Here is a 22354-nt window from a genome sequence, read left to right on the forward strand (position 1 = left end):
ATGGCAAATACAGTAATTGTTGTGTCTATGTGGGGAAGAGGAAGAGAGATGTGAATGTGTATTTATAAATGTATGGGCTTTTCCTTTCATAAAGAATGTGATCACTTAAGCTAGCCTTTTTCCCTGAGCACTTTCTGGACATCTTTCCATTCCATTAGGTAGCAAATCCATCTAAGAAACATTTAAAAATGCCTTGTCTCCTCTTACATAAGAGGTAGAGAATGATGGCTGCTAGAGGTGTTCCGACCAGTGCAGTATGGCCAGAGGTATAGGGAATCTTTGTTATTCCTTGCAAAAGTATAAGTCCACTGAGAGCCTGTGATTTATACTGTTAAGCTTTCCCTTAAGTCTTTTCCAGGAAATCCGTCTGTAGATGTGAACTGTGAATTTTTGTACATTTAGAAAGCCACACCAGAAACAGAAGGCACCATCAAAACAGGTGAAATCGGAAGGGTGATGATAAAGGCAAATAAAAATGAGTTGATATTTTGGATATTGCCTTTCATGAACTTTGCTTGGTTTAGTATCATTCCCAAAGCATGTTTTCAAAAATATATATGTGATTGTATATTTGCATATATTATATACATTGCTTCATAATAAAAAAAACCTTGTATCATATTTGAGTCCCTAGAAAAAAATGCAATTATAAAAACATTTACTGTAACCTGAACAACAAATGAGGAAAGAGGAGCTTGATTCTTCTTCGAGCAGAATTCCATTTTATATTTTTAAATGCTGATTTCCAGGTGAAGTGCATTCTCTGGTGCTTTCCTCAGATTTCCTTTTTTTTTTTTTTTTTTTTTTAACCTTTTATTTATTTGAGAGGTAGAGTTATAGACAGTGAAGGGGAGAGACAGAGAGAAAGGTCTTCCTTCCATTGGTTTACTCCCTAAATGGCTGCAACGGCTGGAGCTGTGCCCATCTGAAGCCAGGAGCCAGGAGCTTTTCCCAGGCCATAGCAGAGAGCTGGATTGGAAGAGGAGCAGCTGGGACTAGAACCGGTGCCCATATGGGATGCCAGCGCTCTAGGCAGAGGATTAACCTGCGCCACAGCGCTGGCCCCTCCTAAGATTTCTTAATATTTGCATGCATCCTCCAATAGTGATTTATTTATTAATAATTCTTTTTCATAAACTCAGTCGTCAGGTTTTGCTGGCTTATTTTTAACTTTTAATTTTTAACATCTCAGATTACTGTGATTGGGATAGGGACTTTTAAGAAGCCCCAAACGGCAAATGTGAGTTATAGCTTCAAAGTCTTACACTGTGGAGAGAGCCAAGAGAGTATTTCTCTCCAGCTGATGTAGTGGTTTCAGCATGCTAAGCTGAGAATTTTGGATTTCATCTCTAAAGTTGTGGCATTAAACTTTGGAGATGGTGACAAGAGTTCCCAGGAGAACCCAGTTCTGCATCTAAGGCCCTGGCAGATGCTGTCCTCTCAACCTACCAAGTACGTATAAAGACAGACCTTGGGTAAGAATGAAGAAAACCACTCAGCTGAAGAGAGAGTAGGAAGGGGAATTGTGAGAAATAGTTGCACAACTGAGTGAATGATTAGTCACACTTAAGGCTCTGTTGTTGAAAATGGGGAATCTCAGACATGTTCAATCTTTCTCACACAAAGAAAGGTTCACATTTCTGTCTTCCTTAGAGAAAGGTGAGTTTTGGAAGCCAAGAGTCTGAACTTCTAGGTCTAGCTGCCTCTCTGTGTTTAGAGTATCCTTGTGTCCAACCTTGGTGAACCCAAGAATGGTTTTTTGTTGTTGTTTTGTTTTGTTTTTTGACAGGCAGAGTGGACAGTGAGAGAGAGACAGAAAGAAAGCTCTTCCTTTTGCTGTTGGTTCAACCCCCAATGGCCACCGCGGCCAGCGCGCTGCAGCCAGCGCACCGCGCTGATCCGATGGCAGAAGCCAGGTACTTCTCCTGGTCTCCCATGGGGTGCAGGGCCCAAGCACTTGGGCCATCCTCCACTGCACTCCCGGGCCACAGCAGAGAGCTGGCCTGGAAGAGGGGCAATTGGGACAGAATCTGGCGCCCCGACCGGGACTAGAACCCGGTGTGCCGGCGCCGCAAGGCGGAGGATAAGCCTAGTGAGCCACAGCGTCGGCCCTGGGATTTTTTTTTTTAAAGATTTATTTATTTGAAAGTCAGAGTTACACAGAGAGAAAGAGAGGAGAGGCAGAGAAAGAGAGAGAGAGACCTTCCATCCGATGGTTCACTCCCCAGTTGGCCGCAATGGCTGGAACTGCGCTGATCCGAAGCCAGGAGCCAGGAGCTTCTTCCCAGTCTCCCACATGGTTGCAGGGGCCCAAGGACTTGGGCCATCTTTTATTGCTTTCCCAGGCCATAGCAGAGCTGGATGGGAAGTGGAGCAGCCGGGGCTTGAACCGGTGCCCATATTTCAGCATCCCAGCCCCCATTACCTGCGATATTAAGCACAGGTTTACTAAATCATTGTGGTCGGTTGTTTTTACCTGTAATTGAATTAGCATAGGAAAACAGATTATTGTGCTCATTAGAAGCTTTGTCAATCATTTTTGTCATCTAATAAACTAAGGAAATGAAAACATGCAGATATAATAATAAATTGGCAGCATTCTAGAACCCTAAACATTTTTCTAATATACTAGTTTTACCCTATGAAGTTCCTTCCGACCCTTATGTAAATTTAATTAAAAAAAAATACAACTTATGTGTTTACATTTAAAATCTTTACATACCTTAAGTAGCTCAGATGAGAGAGAGTTTCTGGAGTGAAGGAAGAACTAGCAAGTTTTGTCTGTAGTCCTTTCGGAAATAGCTCCAGGCAATGCAGTGTCTTCCATTAAAAAAAAAAAATTAGCTTTTATGCTAGTTTTTGTAGGGACATTTTTTTTTCCCTTAGCTTTAATTTGTATGGGATCCGTGACAGTTGTTTTTAAGTGACCAGACTTTCCTCAAACACGCTAGTTTTTCTGATTTATGTTTAACATGAAATCTTTTATTGGACTATACAGAAATTAATGATTATGTCTAAGATTCTAATGATGGTGATGGCTGTCTTACTTAAGTATGAGAATTTCTATCTCCTAAAAACGTAATGTTTGCATTCCTGAATATCTTCAGTGGTAGCTAATGTTTGTTTATCTGGTAGGATCTTTTTCTTTTTTTGTTTTTTTTAAAGATTTATTTATTTATTTGCAAGTCAGAGTTACACAGAGAAAGGAGAGGCAAAGAGAGAGAGAGAGAGAGGTCTTCCATCTGCTGGTTCACTCCCCAGTTGGCCGCAACGGCCAGAGCTGCGCCAATCCGAAGCCAGGAACCAGGAGTTTCCTCTGGGTCTCCCACGTGGGTGCAGGGGCCCAAGGACTTGGGCCATCTTCTACTGCTTTCCCAGGCCATAGCAGAGAGCTGGATGGGAAGTGGAGCAGCCGGGTCTCAAACTGACGCCCACATGGGGTGCTGGCACTTCAGGCCAGGGCATTTACCCACTGCGCCACAGCGCTGGCCCCTGGCAGCATCTTAAACAGTGGTTATGAGGATACGATCTAAGATTGGAGCTTCTCAGATAGCTATAATAGTTTAGAAGTAAAATGAGGACTGGCCCAATGAGCTAGAATTCCAGAGGCTGTGGTATTTGCTGTAGAGATGTAGTGAAGCATTTGTCATGTTGTTATGTCCGTTTTTACGAATGGTCCTCCATACCTGTTTATCAAGTCCATCCTGTATTTTAAAAGACTTTGCTTGCTTCATTGAATACTAATGATTTAGCGGCATCCAACAAATAATTGATCATGTTTTGTTTTTAATTTTCCTATTGTATCTATGGAAATTATAAATTATGTCTTTATTTTTCTTTAAACAATTATTTGTGTTTCCCATTTTTATAAAATCTGTGACATTTGTCAATGGAAAGCATGTATGCTCCACACAGTTTTTCATCTCTGTAAGAACAATTTGGAAAATAATCTTACCTGAGAGATAATCTCTACTTATCTTTTGATATATTTTAATAAGCACTAAAATGCTTAATACCTGTTTTCTTTACAGGACAATGCTGTTAGGAAGAGTACTACATTGCTTAGCGTCTCTCATTGAAGAATGAAAAAGTGGATCAAATCAGTAATCAATGTGACCTAAGCAGTATGACATTTCTCCAAACACATTTGCAAGGCTGAGAGTGAACTGTAGCTTCCTGGCATTCTTTCAAAAACTAGTCTTTTCTACTTCCATCCTTCCATTTGTTTGGTTTTGTCAGCTTAGACAAAAGTTCCATGACTAAATTTAAAGTAGTTGATGTCATCATATTGCTCTGGGACCTTGGGGAAGGTATCATCTTCTCTCTGCCTTTTCTCATTCCACTGTTCCTGATAGCTACGAAAAATTGTAGACTAGGAGTATTAATAAACATGCTATCATTCATTTTTCCACAGGTCGCTTTCTTCACAAAATGCTGTGATGTTCCTTCTAAATTTACTGCTCTTTTCTTATCAGGCCCTAGAGAAATCCCTTGGGATGAAGCTGAATCTTATCAAGATAGTTAATGGCTGTCGCCTTGGACAAATACAAAACCTGGGCAAAACGGGAGACATCACCATGGACATTCCAGGCTGCCTTCTGTATACCAAGACTGGCTCTGCTCCTCACCTGACCCATCACACACTGCATAATATCCATGGAGTGCCTGCCATGGCTCAGCTTACACTGTCATCCCTGTAAGTGTCGTACCCAGCCATTCGAGTACTGGCTCTGGAAGCAGCTTAGTTATCATAATTTGATGCAACAAAGAGGGAAAAAAGATTATTTTACTTATATATATAATTTTTATGTATAATTTTGCTTACATGTAAAATTTTTTTTGCTTATATGTATAATTTGCAGATTTTTAGGATGAAATCAGGAAAGAGGTATCAGATCTTGTAAATCTGGCTCTAATATGGAAATGATAGGCCAGACTTGCATGGTATCTCTGCTCCTCAGGGTGACAAGGCAGGGAATGCTCTATAAGAACTAAGTGCTCTCTTGTGCTGCCCTCGAAGCTTTTTCTGCCTCTGCATGTACTTGCTAGTACTGCTTTATGGAAACAGAACTAACTACATTAGGTCATTGTAGGGTATATGCTGACTTTATAGTTCATTGCAGAGCCTGCTGTCTGATCAGATAACTCTGCTCTGTTGTATTAATAACAATAATTTTAAGTGACGAAAAGGAGGAAGAAAATCCAAGTCTTCTGAAGCAGTTGGTCTTTGCCAATTCCTCTTCTCACACAACCACCTGTAAATTGAAGACCTTTATTCTGGCTAGGAACCTACCCTGAGTAGTTTGGACTTTTGAATTATGGTGTACTTTGCTGTCCAAGACTACATTCATTGTCATATAGTTTCTTTGGGTGAGAAGAGAACTTCATGTGTTGAATAGAGTATCCACAGAATGATTGGTTATTATGTGATGTATTCTGTTTTGCTTACAGGGCAGAACATCATGAAGTCCTGGCAGAATATAAGGAAGGAGTTGGAAAGTTTATAGGTAAAAAGTTATGTGTGTGCTTTCTGTTGTATTAATTGGAGTTTGGAGGTGCAGTTAACTCTGGGTTTTTACTCATATATTTGTTTATTATTTTAATATATATTTGTTGAGCATCTAAGAACCAGGCAGTGGGGATTCAAAATTGCTGCTCCCTTGGAACTCATAGCCTAGCTGGGATAAAGATAAATAGACTGGAGCGGGTGCTGTGGCGTACAAGGCTAAGCCTCCGAATGCGGTGCTGGCATCCCATATGGGTACCAATTCTTGTCCCAGCTGTTCCTCTTCGATCCAGCTCTCTACTTACGGCTTGGGAAAGCAGTAGGAGATAGACCAAGTACTTGGGCCTCTGCACCAAGGGGGAGACTTGGATGAAGCTCCTGGCTCCTGGCTCCTGGCTTTGGATTAGCCCTGGCCTTTGCTGCCATTTGGGGAGTGAACCAGTAGATGGAAGGCCTTTCTCTATCAGCAACTCTGCCTCTCAAATAAATTAATACAATCTTTTTTAAAAAAAAGATTTATTTATTTGAAACTCAGAGTTACACAGAGAAGGAGAGGCAGAGAAAGAGAAGTCTTCCATCCACTGGTTCACTCCACAATTGGCTGCAACGGCTGGAGCTGCGCTGATCCGAAGCCAGGAGCCAGAAGCTTGCTCTGGGTCTTCCCACACAGGTGCAGGGGCCCAAGGACTTGGACCATCCTCTACTGCTTTTCCCAGGCCATAACAGAGAGCTGGATCAGAAGTGGAGCAGCGGGGACTTGAGCCGGCACCCATATGGGATGCTGGCACTGCAGGCGCCAGCTACCTGCTATGCCACAGTGCCGGCCCCAATCAGTACAATCTTGGGAAAAAAAAAAAAGAAAAAAAACAGGGGCTAGCCCTGTGGCTCATTTGGTTGATCCTCCGCCTCTGGCACCGGCGTCCCATATGGGCCCTGGTTCTAGTCCTGGCTGCTCTTCTTCCAGTCCAGCAGGAGGGCAGTGGAGGATGGCCCAAGTACTTGGGCCCCTGCACCCACATGGGAGACCAGGAGGAAGTACCTGGCTCCTGGCTTCAGATCGGTGCAACTCCAGCCATAGCAGCCATTTGGGGAGTGAACCAATGGAAGGAAGACCTTTCTCTCTGTCTCTCTCTCTCTCTGTCTCTCTATAACTCTACCTGTCATATAAAAAAAAAAAAAAATTCTAGTAAGAATATAATGACTGCTTTGTAGTATTAGGGCAATGTATATATAATGATAGCCCAGAGAGAAGAGCACTTAACCTGTTCTAGGGTCACTTGAAAGGCAAAGACCAGGAGTAGGCACAGCCATGGTTGTAGACAGGTATAGAGCAGACACTCCGAGGTATTGTGCAAAGACCCAGAGGTGAGAACTTACATGGGACATACATGAGATCCAAAGCAGCCTCATGCTGGAGCCCTAGACAAAAAGCAGAGGATGAAGAATTTATATACAGCTATTGTCTTTTGTTTCAGAAATTGAATTTTATATGCAGATGTATCTATTTATTTATAGGAAAACCTAAAGTGGTGGCAGTTAAAGAACGAGATCTTCTCCACTTCCTCCTGAAGCTTTATCCCGATATATGGGACTCAGCTCAGAGAGTGAACCCTGTTTCCATTGGTTATTTGGCCCTCCGCTTCTGAAGGAACTGTGTGAATGGCTTGTCGGTTGTCACAGGCCCTGTATTTCAGTGGAGGAATTTGTGTAATACTTGCTTGATCTGAGGTCAATTCCCTAAAGTATACAAGCATACAATTAAGTGCAAATGCTAATATACACTTTCTAGAGATTATTGCAATAATTGAAATTTTAGAAAATAAGGTGAGAAACTGTAGAGGTTTTTCACTTACTCTATTTATTTTGTCTCTTTTCAGCAGAATCCTATTTTTTTTCTTATGAAAAATATGGAGTGCCGGTGCCGCGGCTCACTAGGCTAATCCTCCACCTTGCGGCGCCGGCACACCAGGTTCTAGTCCCGGTCGGGGCACCGGATTCTGTCCCGGTTGCCCCTCTTCCAGGCCAGCTCTCTGCTGTGGCCAGGGAGTGCAGTGGAGGATGGCCCAAGTGCTTGGGCCCTGCACCCCATGGGAGACCAGGATAAGCAGGCTCCTGCCATCGGATCAGCGCGTTGCGCCGGCTGCAGTGCACCAGCCGTAGCGGCCATTGTAGGGTGAACCAATGGCAAAGGAAGAGCTTTCTTTCTGTCTCTTTCTCTCACTGTCCACTCTGCCTGTCAAAAAAACAGAAAAACAAAAAAAAAGAAAAAAAAAGAAAAATATGGAGTACATATGAAATTGAAGCACATATGGCTTACCACTTTTTAAAAAAAAATTTTTAAATGCTTTTTTTTTTTTTTTTTTTGACAGGCAGAGTGGATAGTAAGCGAGAGAAACAGAGAGAAAGGTCTTCCTTTGCCGTTGGTTCACCCTCCAATGGCCGCCGCGGCTGGCGCGCTGTGGCCGGGGCACCGCGCTGATCCGAAGGCAGGAGCCAGGTGCTTCTCTTGGTCTCCCATGGGGTGCAGGGCCCAAGCACTTGGGCCATCCTCCACTGCCTTCCCGGGCCACAGCAGAGAGCTGGCCTGGAAGAGGGACAACCGGGACAGAATCTGGCGCCTCGACCGGGACTAGAACCTGGTGTGCCGGTGCCACTAGGTAGAAGATTAGCCTATTGAGCCATGGCACCGGCCTAAATGCTTGTTTTTTTGACTAAAGAACCTAAGACATCTTTGTCTTGAATCACTAAAGTGTACTGAAAATGAGATCCATTTGCAGTATCCTATAGCTTTCCTATAATTCTGTTTCAGGGACCTATGATTATAACTAATAAGATTTATTATTAATTAGATTGTCTTTGACTATATCATTTCATCTTTCCAACAGCTAGTTTCCCTTGCTGGTACTTAGAATAAGCATATTTGATATTAAACTCTTTAAATAAAACTGAGTGGGATCAACATGTCAATATATACTTTCATTATTCTTGTACCTTATGACGTCCCTTTCCTTTGTAGCAGCTCACTACATCAGAAATTAACTTTTACATTTAATTCTTTTGAGATTAGTCGGTTTGAAAGAAGCCTTTTATTTCATGTTGCTAGGTCTCCTATAATTCCAAGATCAGGAACCAACTATTTACTGTGTTTGGAGTTCCACCTAGTAGACATATGAAGCTGTTCTCTGTTCCAACGCAGTGTAGTTGTTGATACAAGCAACACTTTGTGTTTATACAGGCATGCCAGAATCACTCTTGTACTGCTCCCTGCATGATCCAGTCAGCCCCTGCCCAGCTGGTTATGTCACGAACAAGGTATGCTTCCCAAGGGACCTCCAGGACTGTACCTGTGTGCCTGGCATTTCACCTGTTGTCTCCCTCAGATGCTGGGACCTCACTCTGGGATGAATCCTTTCATGTCTTCTCTTTGTTTCAGTGATTACAGTGGGATGGGATGGTTCCTGAGAGTTAGAGTGGGGCTACCTAAGAGTGAGGTGAAGGTAAGGAAAGTATCCTCAGCATTTTCACTGTTGCAAATAAAAAAAAAAAAAAAAATGGGGGCAGAGGAGGGTTATGTACCTGCCAAAAAAAGAAATTGCTGTGCTGGGAGAAAACAGTAGTCTTTTGTTACTGCACTTTATTTGCAGTATTAACAAGTTCAAGAAGAGTGGGGAAAGTTGCTGATGAGGGTTATCACGTGTACCACTATATATAGTAGAGCCTCAGAATAATATTGCTTGCTGGTAAAACAGAATTTGTGAGAACTGGCTCCACAGCTGGAGATTTTAGCTAATGAAGAATGGAATCAAAAAGACTTCTTTAAAAGGTTTCACCTGAGAAGTGGCCCCATCCGCCTGATCCCCAAGAATGGCATCCTGGCAAGGCTTCGGTGTCATGCGGCTGCTTCACAAATGCCATCACTTTGCCTGACCTCACTATATTGATATCAACAGGATCTATACATTGTACCTAAGAACACTATGTATTAGAATTTCAGTTCAGAAGAGAATATTTTTACCTCAGTTATCAATCCCATTTGTAAAGGAGTAGACTCATTTAAGCAGCATTTATGTTTTTGTATATAATTCTGTATCTAACTCAGTCTTGTAAACATAAGTGTCACTATGTGGTGCTCTAGACTGGAAACAAGCATGAACTGGGTACTCTGGTTAGACAAATATGCGGGTATTTCAAAAGTTTTATGGAAAAATGGAATTAAAACATGTTTATTTTTGGTGTAAAATTTTAAATTAATACATAGTTTTTTTCATAATACACATTTTTATGAACTTTTTTTTTGAAACATGGATTTCTTTTATTTGTTTATTTATTTTCAAGGCAGAGAAACAGATTGACAGAGCTTCCATCCACTGATTCGCTCCCTCAGATGGCTGCAATGGGCCCACCTGGGGGCCAAAGCTATGAATTGAAAACTCAATCCAGGTCTTCTGTGTGGATGGCAGGAACCCAATTACTTGAGCTGTCATCCTTCTCTCCAAGGGTCTGCATCAGCAGGAAGCTGGAGTCAGGAGCAGAGCTGGGCGTTGAACCTGGTTACTCCCATGTGGGACACAGGTATCTTAACCAGTGTCTTAAATGCCAGGCCAAACTCCTACACCTCCATGAACTTTTTGAAGATGTCAAACCCTCTTAATTTCATTTCCCATGAATATTTTGAAGTACCCTCGTATACAGTGGTATGATGAGTGCTATCTTTTCTATAAAAACAGTAAGTACAAATTGCTGTAAGAACTTAGAGGAGTGAAAGATTGCCCAGGAGGGTTTGGATAGCATATTACAGTGTATGATGTTTGAACTCAGTGTCTCAAAGGATGCATAACACTTAAATTTTGCCAGGCAAAAAAGTAGAAAGGTATTTCAGTCAAAAGGAGCAATGTGATCAAAAGCAGAGAAGAATTGGAGTATGTGATTAATTCAGGAATAGCAAGGATGATAGAGATGGGATAGAAGAATGGAAGATTATGCAAGAAAATTATAACAGAGTTCTTTGAGCTAGCTCAGAAGTTGACTTGTCTGGCCCTTGAAGGATGCTCTAAGAGCTATAAGGTCTCTAGAGAATTTGGAATGTAGCACAGTTATTTTATCTACCATATTTAGCTTATTGAATTATCACCATCTCTCCTGTTATAAAACTCAATTAGTGCTTTTTCATTTTATTACTTTCTTTCCGATTGATTTGAATTTTATTTTTTTTCTGATTCCTCATTATCTTCTTCCATGGCAGTCGGTATCTGTGTGGGGTGTTGGAGGACGAGTGGAAATGACGACTTCCAAGTTCATGGCAATTCAGGAGGCCCTTCAACCAGATTGGTTCCAGTGTCTCTCGGATGGAGAAGTGGCTTGCGAAGAAGTAACTTCCATAAAAAGAGTCAGAAAGTCTGTGGACAGATCTCTTCTATTCCTGGATAACTGCCTGCAGCTGCAGGAAAAGTCAGAGGTAGGGCTACAGCACTAGCCTCTCCTTTCTCTTGAAACTTGCCTTCTTTACACTCCATGACAGCTTTTCCGTTCTTCCTCCTGCTTCTCTTCTCCTCACATCCTTGGTGTTTTTTGTCGTTGTTTTGTTTTTTAAGATTTATTTATTTGAAAGGCAGAGTGAGAGAGAGAGAGAGACATATTCCATCTACCCATTCAGTCCCCAAATGGCCACAGCTGCAAGGACTTGTCTGGGCTAAAGCCAGGAGCCTGGAACTCCATCCAGGACTCCCGCATGAGTTGCAGGGGCCCAGCTACTTGAACCATCTTATGCTGCCTTTGAAGGCACGTTAGCAGGGATCCGGAACGGAAGCAGAACAGCCAGGACTGAAACTGGCACTCCGATAAGGGATACTGGCATTGCAGGTGACAGCCTGGCTCACTGCACCACAATTCCAGCCACATGTCTTGGTTTTAATGTTTTGCTCTTTCATATTTCTTCCCCACTGAACTCTAAGTGTTACTGGTTCTCTAGGATTCTATCTTAGAATCGTGTCTCTTTTATCACACTCTATATGTTGTCCCAGGGCAGCCTTCCCTTAGTTTTAATTGTTGAATAATTTTAAAACTATCTATACTATCAATCACCTTACTTAACTTCAGGATGACAGAACTGCTGGGCTATGGGTAGGTTATAGCTCTTAAACTCAGAGGTAATTGGACTCATAGTCTTATTTTCTCAAAACTGTTCTTCCTTTTTCTCTTCTTCATTATTTTATCTCAGTTCATGATATCCACTAAGTTGCTCAGGCCAGAAGTTTGAACTTTTCTAGGCTCTCTTTTGTCACTCACATTCAATATCCAGTTGTTCACTCTTGATTCCATGTCTCTAAATATATCTAGAGTCTATCCCCTTCTTCCCGCCCTTCTTGTTACCACCTTAAGTCGTAGCCTTGTCATCTCTTAGGCAGAAAGCAACCTTTGAATTGTTCTCCTTGCCTCTGTTGTTATTTCTGTCCGCTCCATCGTCAGCCCTACTATCCAGGAGTTTGCAGATATGAACAGGAACCCATTGCCCACTTCCCTGTAGGAATGTACTGACTCTCCATTTGCACTCTTACGTGGCATGACAGCTTGCTGTGACCTGGCTCTGTGTGTTTCTTCAGCTCACTGAGCTACTGCCTCCTGTGATCTGCAAGCTGGTCTTCTTGAGTTATTTGCAATTCCTTGAGCCTGTTTCATTCCACTGCACCAGAACAGACTTTTTTCTGGACTGTTTCTTCTTTGTTTATCCCCAGCTACTTATCCCCAGTTACTTCCTTTGCTTCCAGATTGAATTTATTTCATTCTAGTCTTCATTCTAAACTGGTCACTGACATTTTCTGGAAGTTCTGGTCATCCTTTGTTACCTCTTCAATTTGTGTGTGGCTATATTATACCACCTTTATCATATCATATATCACTGTACCACCTTTATCATATGATATATCACTATATCATCTTATAGTGATTTCTTTATGTATTTGTCTTTATTAAGAAGTGACCTCCTTAAGCTCAATTTCCGTGTGTCATTTTTGTATCTTCATCATGTAACAGAATGCCTGACACACAGTAAACCTTCAGTAAATGTTTGCTGATGGGGAATGGTTATGGTGGAGTGAGGAGGAGGACACTATAACGGTAAATAAAGTAGCTTGATAGCAGAATTACTGAAGTTTTAAAAGGATACACTTACTAGGAGAGAGCTGAGGAGGTAAGGGAACAAAAGATAATGATTAGAGGGGAGAATTTCAGTGTCTGAGATCATTGTGTAGAGTAATGGTAAGCACTGATGAGATTGCACTATGAAAAGTTAATTTATTTTAAAGATTTTTTAAAAATTGTTTCTCTGAAAGGCAGAGTTACAGAAAGAGGGAGAGCCACAGACAGAGGGATCTTCCATCCACTGGTTCACTCCCCAAATGTCCACAATGGCTGGGGCTGGGCCAAGCAAAAGCCAGGAGCTAAGAACTCTATCTGGGTCTCCCACATGGGTGACAGGGGCCCAAGCACATGGGCTCTCTTCTGCTAATTTACCAGCCACATTAGTGGGGAGCTGGATTGGATGTGGAGCAGCTAGGACTCGAACCAATGCTTTTATGGGAAGGCAGCACTGTAGGCAGTAGCTTAACCCAGTACACCACAATGCCGGCCCCGACAAAGTTTGTTGAATTTGAGAAATGCTGTCATTTTGGGTTTATCAATAGAAATAGAATTTAGTTAATTAAATTAATATATGCCACAAATAAGAAACTTAATTGTCATTCTCAGTAGAATTCACATTATCTGAATGGGAGTTCAGCATGGAGACATTGCTGTGTATATGTATTATCTCTGTAGGACTAAAAACATTTGAGTAGGTAGAATGTAGGTCAGGAAATGTGATAAAGATGATTATTAGAGGGGCTGGTGCTGTGGCATAGTAAGCCTCCACCTACAACGCCTGCAACTCATATAGACACTGGTTCGTGTCCTGGCTGCTCCTCTTCCAATTCAGCTCTTTGCTTATGGCCTGGGAAAACAGTGGAAGATGGCCCAAGTCCTCGGGCCCCTGCCCTCATATAGGAGACCTGGAAGAATCTCCTGACTCCTGGCTTTGTATTGGTCCATCTCTGGCTGTTACGGCTATTTGGGAGTGTACCAGCGGATGGAAGACATTTCTCTCTATCTCCTTCTCTCTGTAACTCTGCCTCTCAAATTAATAAATAAGATCTTTTTTTAAAAAAAAATTTTTTTTATAAAGGCCAGATGAGCCTTAAGTCTATAATGTTGCAGTCAGCCTCATCATTTCACCTTCCTTCTATATATTGGTCCAGTGCTGGGGTCCTACTCTGTGTCCCCTGTACTTACACTGTTGTCTTGATATGATTATTTTAAAGACTTATTTATTTATTTGAAAGTCAGAGCTACATAGAGAGAAAAGGCGAGGCAGAGAAAGAGGTCTTCCATCCGCTGGTTCACTCCCCAGTTGGCCGCAACGGCTGGAGCTGCGCTGATCTGAAGCCAGGAACCAGGAGCTTCTTCTGGGTCTCCCATGCAGGTGCAGGGGCCCAAGGACTTGGACCATTTTCTACTGCTTTCTCAGGCCATAGCAGAGAGCTAAATTAGAAGTGGAGCAGCCGGTCTTGAACCAGCGCCCATATGGGGTGCTGGCACTGTAGGTGGCAGCTTAACCCACTATGCCACAGTGCTGGCCCCTTGATATGATTATTATTGTTAATAGATTGTTAAGTGTTCCATTTTAGACAATAAATTATATGATCATACTCATATAATTCCACTCATGAAAGGGAGTTTCCCATATAGGGCTATACTAGTCACATAAAGGAGCAGGCCTGTGTGACAGTATGTTTTGTATACTGCATACGTCTTTTCCTTTTCCCATGATTCCTTCCTCATCTTATTTGCTGAATCTTCTTATTCTGAAGTCCCTTCAGTATTAAAACTCCTCAAGGTTTATTTTGTCCTTCTTTTGCTCTCCACATATTCCCTAGTTCAGGGATGGCCCATAAGTTTCATCCAAGGTGCTTGGAGTTGTTCCCCAGTTCATTAGACATGTTTGTATGGAAGCAGTAGTGGTGTAGCAAATGTGCACTATTCTGGGCCATCTCATTGTATCACAAATGCCCATAATTTTAACTCCAAATCTTCGGTGACTGAGTTTACATTTCCTTTTGTTTCTCCAACTGATACCTCAGACTCAGAATGCATGGAACAGAATTAACTCCTGGTCTCATCTTCCACGTTTTTCTCAAGTTATTCCCTTTCTTTGCTTCTCCTTCTACTTCCAGAATGGGAGCCAGGAGTCATTCTAGGCAGTCTTCATCCTCTCCCTCCGGGACTAATCAGTCAGGTGTATGGATCCTACCTCCCGCTGGGGTTTCTCTCGTTACCCTCACTGCCCCTGCCTTAGTCTATGTCCTCTTGCACCTTGCACCCAGATTATTAACGTTGTCTACCACTCCAGCCTGTATCCGTTTTCACCCTTCATCTATTCTCCACACAGCAAACAAAGTGCTCTTTCTAGAGCAGTCTGGTCGTATCCCGCCTGCTTAAACCAAGGAGTGAAATTCACTCTTCACAGTGTTCCAGGCTTCCCCCAATGCCCTCTCTTCTACCAGAAAGCCACTATTGATTTGTGTATATCCTTGCAAACTTTTTTTCAGCCACATACACATAATTAACACATATAATGCCTGTAATATGATCATATGTTGAGCAACTTGCTTGTTTTTATTTAAGAATATCCTAATACTCTTTCCCTATCAATGCATATATTACCTTATCTACTCCATTCTTTTAAAAATACCTGTAAAGGAAGCCGTACTCTGAATATATCATAATTTATTTGAGCCTCTAATGTTGGATGTTTAGGATGTTTCCAGTTTTTCATTATTCTGAATATATTTGTAAATATACTTTGATAAAAAGGAAGGATATATTTGTAGGGGAGATTGTTTGGAAGTGAATTTTAGCGTCTAAAGATAAAAGCATTGACATTTTGATAAGTGTTATCTGCTTACTCTTCTAAGATCCTGAACAAATTGTTATTGTCTCTGGTTGTCAGGATATGTAGGTGCCATTTCTCTTACACTTTCACCTCTACTATGTTGGTTTTAACTTCTTTCTTATCTTGATGGGCAAAAATGGTGTCTCATTGTTTTCAATTTATATTCCCTTACCAGTGAGGTTTAGTAGCAGTCCATGTGTATCAAGCATTCATATTTATTTTTCTGATTTTTATATTCACATTTTCTACCTAGATTTCTTTAGGGTTGTCATTTTCTTAGAGAATTTGCTGGAGCTTCTATTACAGTGTAGATATTTATCTATTCCTCCAGAGAATAAGTTCTTTGCCTTTATTGATGATCGATTTTGCTAGAAAAATTTTAGTGCTTTAAACATACAAATCTTTTCCTGTAGCTTTAGCTTGCTTAGGAAGGCGTTTCTTACCCCAAGAAATAGCAGATATTATTCTTCTGATACTTGTACAATGATATATTTTATATGCAAATATTAGGTCCATTTAAAGGACAGTGTGTAATAATGGACTTTATTTTTTTCCAGATAACTACCCAGTTTTCTCAACGAGTTTCTAAGTTCCTAATGTTGTCTCTAGTAAAGAGTTAGAGGCAGCCTAAAGTAGGCCTGCGTCATCATTTAAACAAATGAAACCCTTCCTTTTCCTCTTGTGTATGTTTACTTTAATCTGAGCCAGAACGTGAAAACCTTTGTTGACTGCCTCCGGTTTTCTTAGTCTTTTCTTACCTCTTCTGTGTTTTTCAAAGCGTGTTCCTTGGAACCCTAAAGGCTGTCAGGGAAGATGGAGCACCGTCCCCCTTCCATGCTTCCCTGCTGCAGCTCCTCAGACATGTCTTCTGTCCATTAGGTCTCCATGCGCGGTTCATGTACACAAAGGTTTGTGTTATTGAAAGTGGTTAAAAACATTCAATCATTCTTACTGTAGGTCCTTCGGCAAAGTATGATCATCGGAGTGATTGAAGGTGGAGATGTGATAGAGGAGAGGCTGAGGTCAGCAAGAGAGACAGCCAAGCGGCCTGTAGGTGGCTTCCTTCTGGATGGCTTTCGAGGGAATCCAGCCACCCTGGATACAAGACTACAGTTGCTGTCATCCGTCACTGCAGAGCTGCCAGAGGACAAACCCAGGCTAGTGTTCAGTTCGGATGTGGGTCAGCGTCATGGGCGATTATGTGTTTCACAAAGTCTGTACAGGGGCATGCCTTTTTTTTTTTTTTTTTGACAGAGTTAGAGAGAGACAGAGCGAGAGGTCTTCCATTCCCAGTGGCCACTGCGGCTGGTGCGCTGCGCCGATCCGAAGCCAGAAGCCAGGTGCTTCTCCTGGTCTCCCATGCGGGTGCAGGGCCCAAGCACTTGGGCCATCCTCTACTGCCTTCCTGGGCCACGGCAGAGAGCTGGACTGGAAGAGGGGCAACCGGGACAGAATCCGGCACCCCAACTGGGACTAGAACCCAGGGTGCTGGTGCCGCAGGTGGAGGATTAGCCTATTGAGCCACGGCGCCAGCCAGGGGCATGACTTTTGATACTGTGATCATGTCCTTTCTAGGCTGAGTCCACTAAGGCAGACTGTAAGGGAGAGTTTCCATCATGAGGACATGATGGAAATTCAATTCCAGAATATTCAGCACACGATAGTTGCCATGTAGATTATTTTAATTGACCCTGATAAGTGAGGGCAAGTGGTACTGTTTCCTCTCATTCTTATATCAAATACAAATACTGTTCCTTACTCATCATATCTGAGGACAAATATGAAGTCATGTGGAACTCTAGTTTAAATTGAGGAAAATTGAGGACAGATCTAGAAAGCCTGCTCAAAAGAAGATGTGCTGAACTAAAAAGAGCCTTAAAGAAGTCCCTGTATTTGAGTCAGGTGGTGAGTGCTGTCATGTTTTGAAATTGGGAGGACTGGCAACACTAGTGGGGTGGATTCTTATGTTTCTCGGAATCATAGGGTTCACTGTGAACTGGGAAGAAGAGAGGAGCTGTGAGATCCAGAACAGCTGATTCATATTAGCTTACAATTTTTCTTTGCTTTTTATTTTTAAAAAAGACAAATTTTTTTTTTTTTTTTGACAGAATGGACAGTGAGAGAGAGAGAGACAGAGAGAAAGGTCTTCCTTTACTGTTGGTTCACCCTCCAATGGCCACCAAGCCAGCGCGCTGTGGCCGGTGCACCACGCTGATCTGAAGCCTGGAGCCAAGTGCTTCTCCTGGTCTCCCATGCGGGTGCAGGGCCCAAGGACTTGGGCCATCCTCCACTGCCTTCCTGGGCCACAGCAGAGAGCTGGCCTGGAAGAGGGGCAACCGGTACAGAACCTGGCGCCCCGACCGGGACTAGAGCCCAGTGTGCCGGCGCTGCAGGTGGAGGATTAGCCTATTGGGCTGCGGCGCCGGCCTGTTTCTTTTTTCTTTAAACCACTTAGAATGGTTGTTCGTGGTTTTTCCTGCACATGGATTAAGAGATTTAATTATGGGATGCTGTTTTAGACTCCTTTAGGGCTGTTGGATAATATGTACTATGAGGGTACTCCCAAAAGTTCATGGAAAATGAAATTAAAAGAAATTTATTTTAGGGCAAAAGGTTGTGAAATCCATGTGTAGTTTCTTCATAATGTGTGTTTCCATGAACTTTTTGAAGACCCTGCATATGTATAGTTTTACTACTATTTAGAAAATTCAGGTATAGAGAGGGAAGGAGGAAAGGAATATCATTATATTCTTAGAATTTTATCTATGAACTGTAGTGAATCTGTTAAAAACTAATTTAAAAATTCAAAATATAAACAAATTCAGGTATAATTTAAAATGGAGTACATGAATCTTATCAGTGAATTTTGATACATTTATACACTTGTATAAACATTCCAAGATAATTCCATCATCCTAGCTAACATTCGCTGTCTTAACTTTAACCAGTTTTCTTATGCTCATTGTTTCCCTTCCTGTACTTTTCCCATTCTAGTGTAAATAACAGTTAAGTAATACTAAGATATCACAGAAAGTTCATGGAAAAATGAAATTGAAAGATATTTATTTTGTTGTAAAAAGTGTTGAAGCCCATGCATGTGAAAGATCTTCAAAAACTTCATGGTAAATGCATAGTGTGAAAAAACTGCATGGATTTCAAAAATTTTTTGTTCCAAAATAAATTTTTAGTTCCATTTTCCATGAAGTTTCTGAAGCATCCTCATATTTCTAGTCATTTTCTGGACTCCTTTGAGTTAAGTGCTCACAGATGTCCATTACTGAATTTGAAAGCCAAGATTGTTTTTCTTTCTGTAAGTGTGTAGAAATGCCAACTTTAGTTGGAGAGGGCTTCTCAAATGCTACATTACTTGAGGGAAATTATAGTCAGAAAACCAACATATATTTAAAGTTCTGCTTCTTTAATATTTCATAAGCCTTTTTTTGAACTTCTTTGAGAAATCTGGGAGTCTGTAAGCTCTCCTTTGCCAATTCATGGAAGGGCTAAGGGTAGAAAAATAAACATTCAAATCACCCTTCACCCTATCCAGCCCGCCTTGGTGCAGTGCATCTCTGCATCTTGCTTTAAGGGCAGAAGCTGGTTGAGTATCATTAACACTCTCAGAATATCTTTATCTCAGAAAACACCATCTCATTCCATGGTGCAAACATATTCTTAGTGAAAAAATATAAAGAAAGCCAACTAGTTCTTAGTCCTGTGGCTAGAGTTGAGTTTCTGAGAGCAAGGATTGTTGTGTAAATGAACCTATGAAGAATATAGAGGTTTTTTTTTTTTAAGAGTTATTTATTTGAAAGACAGAGTGACAGAAGGAGAGGGAGACAGCGAGATCTTCCATCTGCTGGTTCACTTCCCAAATGGATGCAACTGCCAGGTCTGGGTCAGGCTGAACCCAGGAGCCAGGAGCCAGAAGCTCCACTTGTGTCTCCCACATGGGTGCCAGGGGTCCAAGCACTTGGGCCATCTTCTGCTGCTTTCCCAAGTGTGTTAATAGAGAGCTGGATTGGAGTGGAGCAGGTGGGACTAGAATTGGTGTTCCTTTATGGGATTCCAGCACTGCAAACAGAGGCTTAACCTACTGTGCCACAATGCTGGCCCTCAGGTATCTCATTAATATTCAAAATTATTTTATGGGGTTGTATATTATTGCTCTTGTTTTTAAAGTGAAGGAAAAACTGAGAGAAGTTAAGAAACTTTCCCAAAATAACACAGCAAGTAAATAAATAGCAAAGCCAGTACCCAGGTCTGTTTCCCTTCAAAGCCCTATTTTTTTTTTTTTTTTAAGATTTATTTATTTATTTGAAAGTCAGAGTTACACAGAGAGAAGAGAGGCAGAGAGAGAGAGGTCCTCCATCTGATGGTCCACTGCCCAGTTGGCCACAATGGCTAGAGCTGCACTGATCCAAAGCCAGGAACCAGGAGCTTCCTCCAGATCTCCCATGTGGGTACAGGGGCCCAAGGACTCAGGCCATCTTCCACTGCTTTCCCAGGCCACAGAAGAGAGCTGGATGGGAAGTGGAGCAGCCGGGTCTCGAACCAGCACCCATATGGGATGCTGGCACTTAGGCCAGGGCGTTAACTCACTGTGCCACAGCGCCGGCCCCCAAAGCCCTATGTCTTAACACACCTTGCTATCCATTGTGTGCCACACTAACCATGACTGGTGTTTTTGTTATTATTACTTTTAGTGCCCTGTTCATTGGACAGGCTCTTTAATTTCAAACCTGTCATGATCTTTGCTGCTCTTATTTTGTTTTGTTTTGTTTTTTTGTAGGCTCATCTGTGGTGTTAGTCGGCCAGATGAGGTGCTCAAGTGTATTGAAAGAGGAGTGGACTTATTTGAGAGTTTTTTCCCTTATCAAGTGACAGAGCGGGGATGCGCCTTGACTTTCAGCTTTGATTACCAGCCAAATCCTGAAGAGACACGTAGGTGTTTTCAAGTTAATCTCTATGTTATCCTAAAGTTCCTTGTATTTCCTATTAATGTTTGGCTTGAATCACAAGATAGAAATATGTACACATAAAGCCAGTCTTTTATAAAACAACTTGGTTTCTTATCTACACTCCCTGGCATGTTGGCACACAAAACCAGATACTTAATACTATCCATGTACCTCATCAATATTAGGATGGGTTTTTATAGTGAGCAGAACCAAGGAAAACAAAACCTCTTCTGTTAACCTGAAAAAAGAACATTCAGAGTGAATTGTGATGAAAATCTAAGAAAAGAAATCCTTTGAACTGGTTGGTAAAAGTTAATTCATTTTTCACAAAAAGAGTTCTTGTGTACTTTTTGTAAACCGCAGGCTGTTAAAATACAGAGACTCACCATTCTCTGATCCTAGTGTTTACTTCTTGCTTTTTCTTGAGTTTTTTTTTTTATGCACTGAGTTTGAAAACCCTTTTCCTCTGCTAATGTTGCTTTGAAGACCTGCCATTTTCTTTTATTGTTTAGAAGTCAAGGAAATCAGTTTCAGATCTAACACTTTAACCGGCAGTAGAAAAGGAACTAGGATGCAGACTTAGGGCTAGGGCAGTTCTTTAGGAGAGTTTTACATGCGGGATCATCCCTCTGGCCTGCAGAGATGGGCTCCCCTCCCCACAACACCTGTTTTCCTGCAGGCTTATGAACACTTTCTTGACCACTGCCTGTCTTAATGTTTGAATAGGGCCCAAGACAACTTTATTTTCATTTTATTTACTTAATTTATTTGCAAGGAAGATAGAGAGATTGCCCATCTGCTGGTTTGCTTTCTGAATGCCCACAATATCCAGGACTGAACCAGGCTGAAGCCAAGAACTAAGAACCCAACCCAGTTCTTTCACGTGAATAGCAGGGACCACAAGTTCCTGAGTCATCTCCTGCTGCCTCCCAGGGCGCACATCAGCAGGAAGCTGAAATCAGGATCATCCCACTTTGATCTGGGATGCAGGCATCCTAAGTATCTGTCCCTCTCCCCCCAAGACTTTTTAACAGGTTCATTTTATTCCACACAAATGACTGCAGTTTTGTTCAGGAGATGTTACACTTCTGTAAAACAACTTAACCATTAATCTGAATTGGATTACTTCTGGAAGCAAATCATGTTGATCAAATTCTTCTATAAAGAGGATCAACTTTATTGTCCTTTTAGATAGAACATAATATATGTGGATGGGTATACCATTACACTGTAAGTTTTCATGACTTCACTTACAAACTAAATTATTCCCACCAGGACAGAGAGGATTATTAGTCATTCAGTACCATGAATATGCAAAACTCTGAAAAGCATTTGATTACCGAGTTCTCTATATTGAACAGATCCTTATTGCCCAGAGAAATTCCAATTTCTTCACAATTTGGAAAATTAAAATAGTTTGAACTTTTAAAAAAATATTTATTTATTTGAGAGGCAGTTATAGAGCGAGAAGGAGAGACAGAGAGAGTTCTTCCATCTACTGGTTCATTCCCCTAAATGGCTGCAATGGCTGGAGTGGGGCTAATCCAAAGCCAGGAGCCAGGAACTTCTTCTGGGTCTCCCACGTAGGTGCAGGGGCCCAAGCACTTGGGCCGTCTTTCACTGCTTTCCCAGGCTATGAGCAAGGAGCTAGACTAGAAGTGGAGCAGCCAGGACTCTAACTCGGCACTGAGTTTTTATATATATATATGTAAAATTTATAATAATATATTATATTTCTATATTATAATATATTATTAATTGTATTTCTATATGGGTTTATGTGTAAGTCCTTTGCCAAGTATATAGTGAAAAGTTCAAAGAAATATGATTGTTCCCTGAAATGGCAAGAGTTTTTCAAAATGTCAGGGCTTTATTAAGTTTTTCTACATCAGTACACAAATTCATAGA

General features: G+C 41.6%; 1 protein-coding gene across 3 annotated transcripts in view; it reads left to right on the plus strand.

Moving 5' to 3' along the window:
• The window catches only part of QTRT2 (queuine tRNA-ribosyltransferase accessory subunit 2), a 30027-nt gene that overhangs the window by 2514 nt on the left and 5159 nt on the right, over positions 1-22354 (plus strand). The window contains exons 2-8 of one of the 3 annotated variants that reach the window (XM_051819033.2): positions 349-439; positions 4476-4696; positions 5452-5507; positions 8742-8818; positions 10749-10961; positions 16446-16645; positions 20278-20429. In XM_051819033.2, the coding sequence (XP_051674993.2) occupies positions 4497-4696; positions 5452-5507; positions 8742-8818; positions 10749-10961; positions 16446-16645; positions 20278-20429 (898 nt within the window). In that variant the 5' untranslated portion in view covers positions 349-439; positions 4476-4496. Of the gene's footprint in view, positions 1-348; positions 440-4475; positions 4697-5451; positions 5508-8741; positions 8819-9856; positions 10079-10748; positions 10962-16445; positions 16646-20277; positions 20430-22354 lie in introns of those variants that run through there. The other 2 variants (XM_002716831.5, XM_051819034.2) reach the window with 2 other exon arrangements.

Source organism: Oryctolagus cuniculus, chromosome 4, assembly GCF_964237555.1.
Source record: "Oryctolagus cuniculus chromosome 4, mOryCun1.1, whole genome shotgun sequence".
NCBI lineage: Eukaryota > Metazoa > Chordata > Mammalia > Lagomorpha > Leporidae > Oryctolagus > Oryctolagus cuniculus.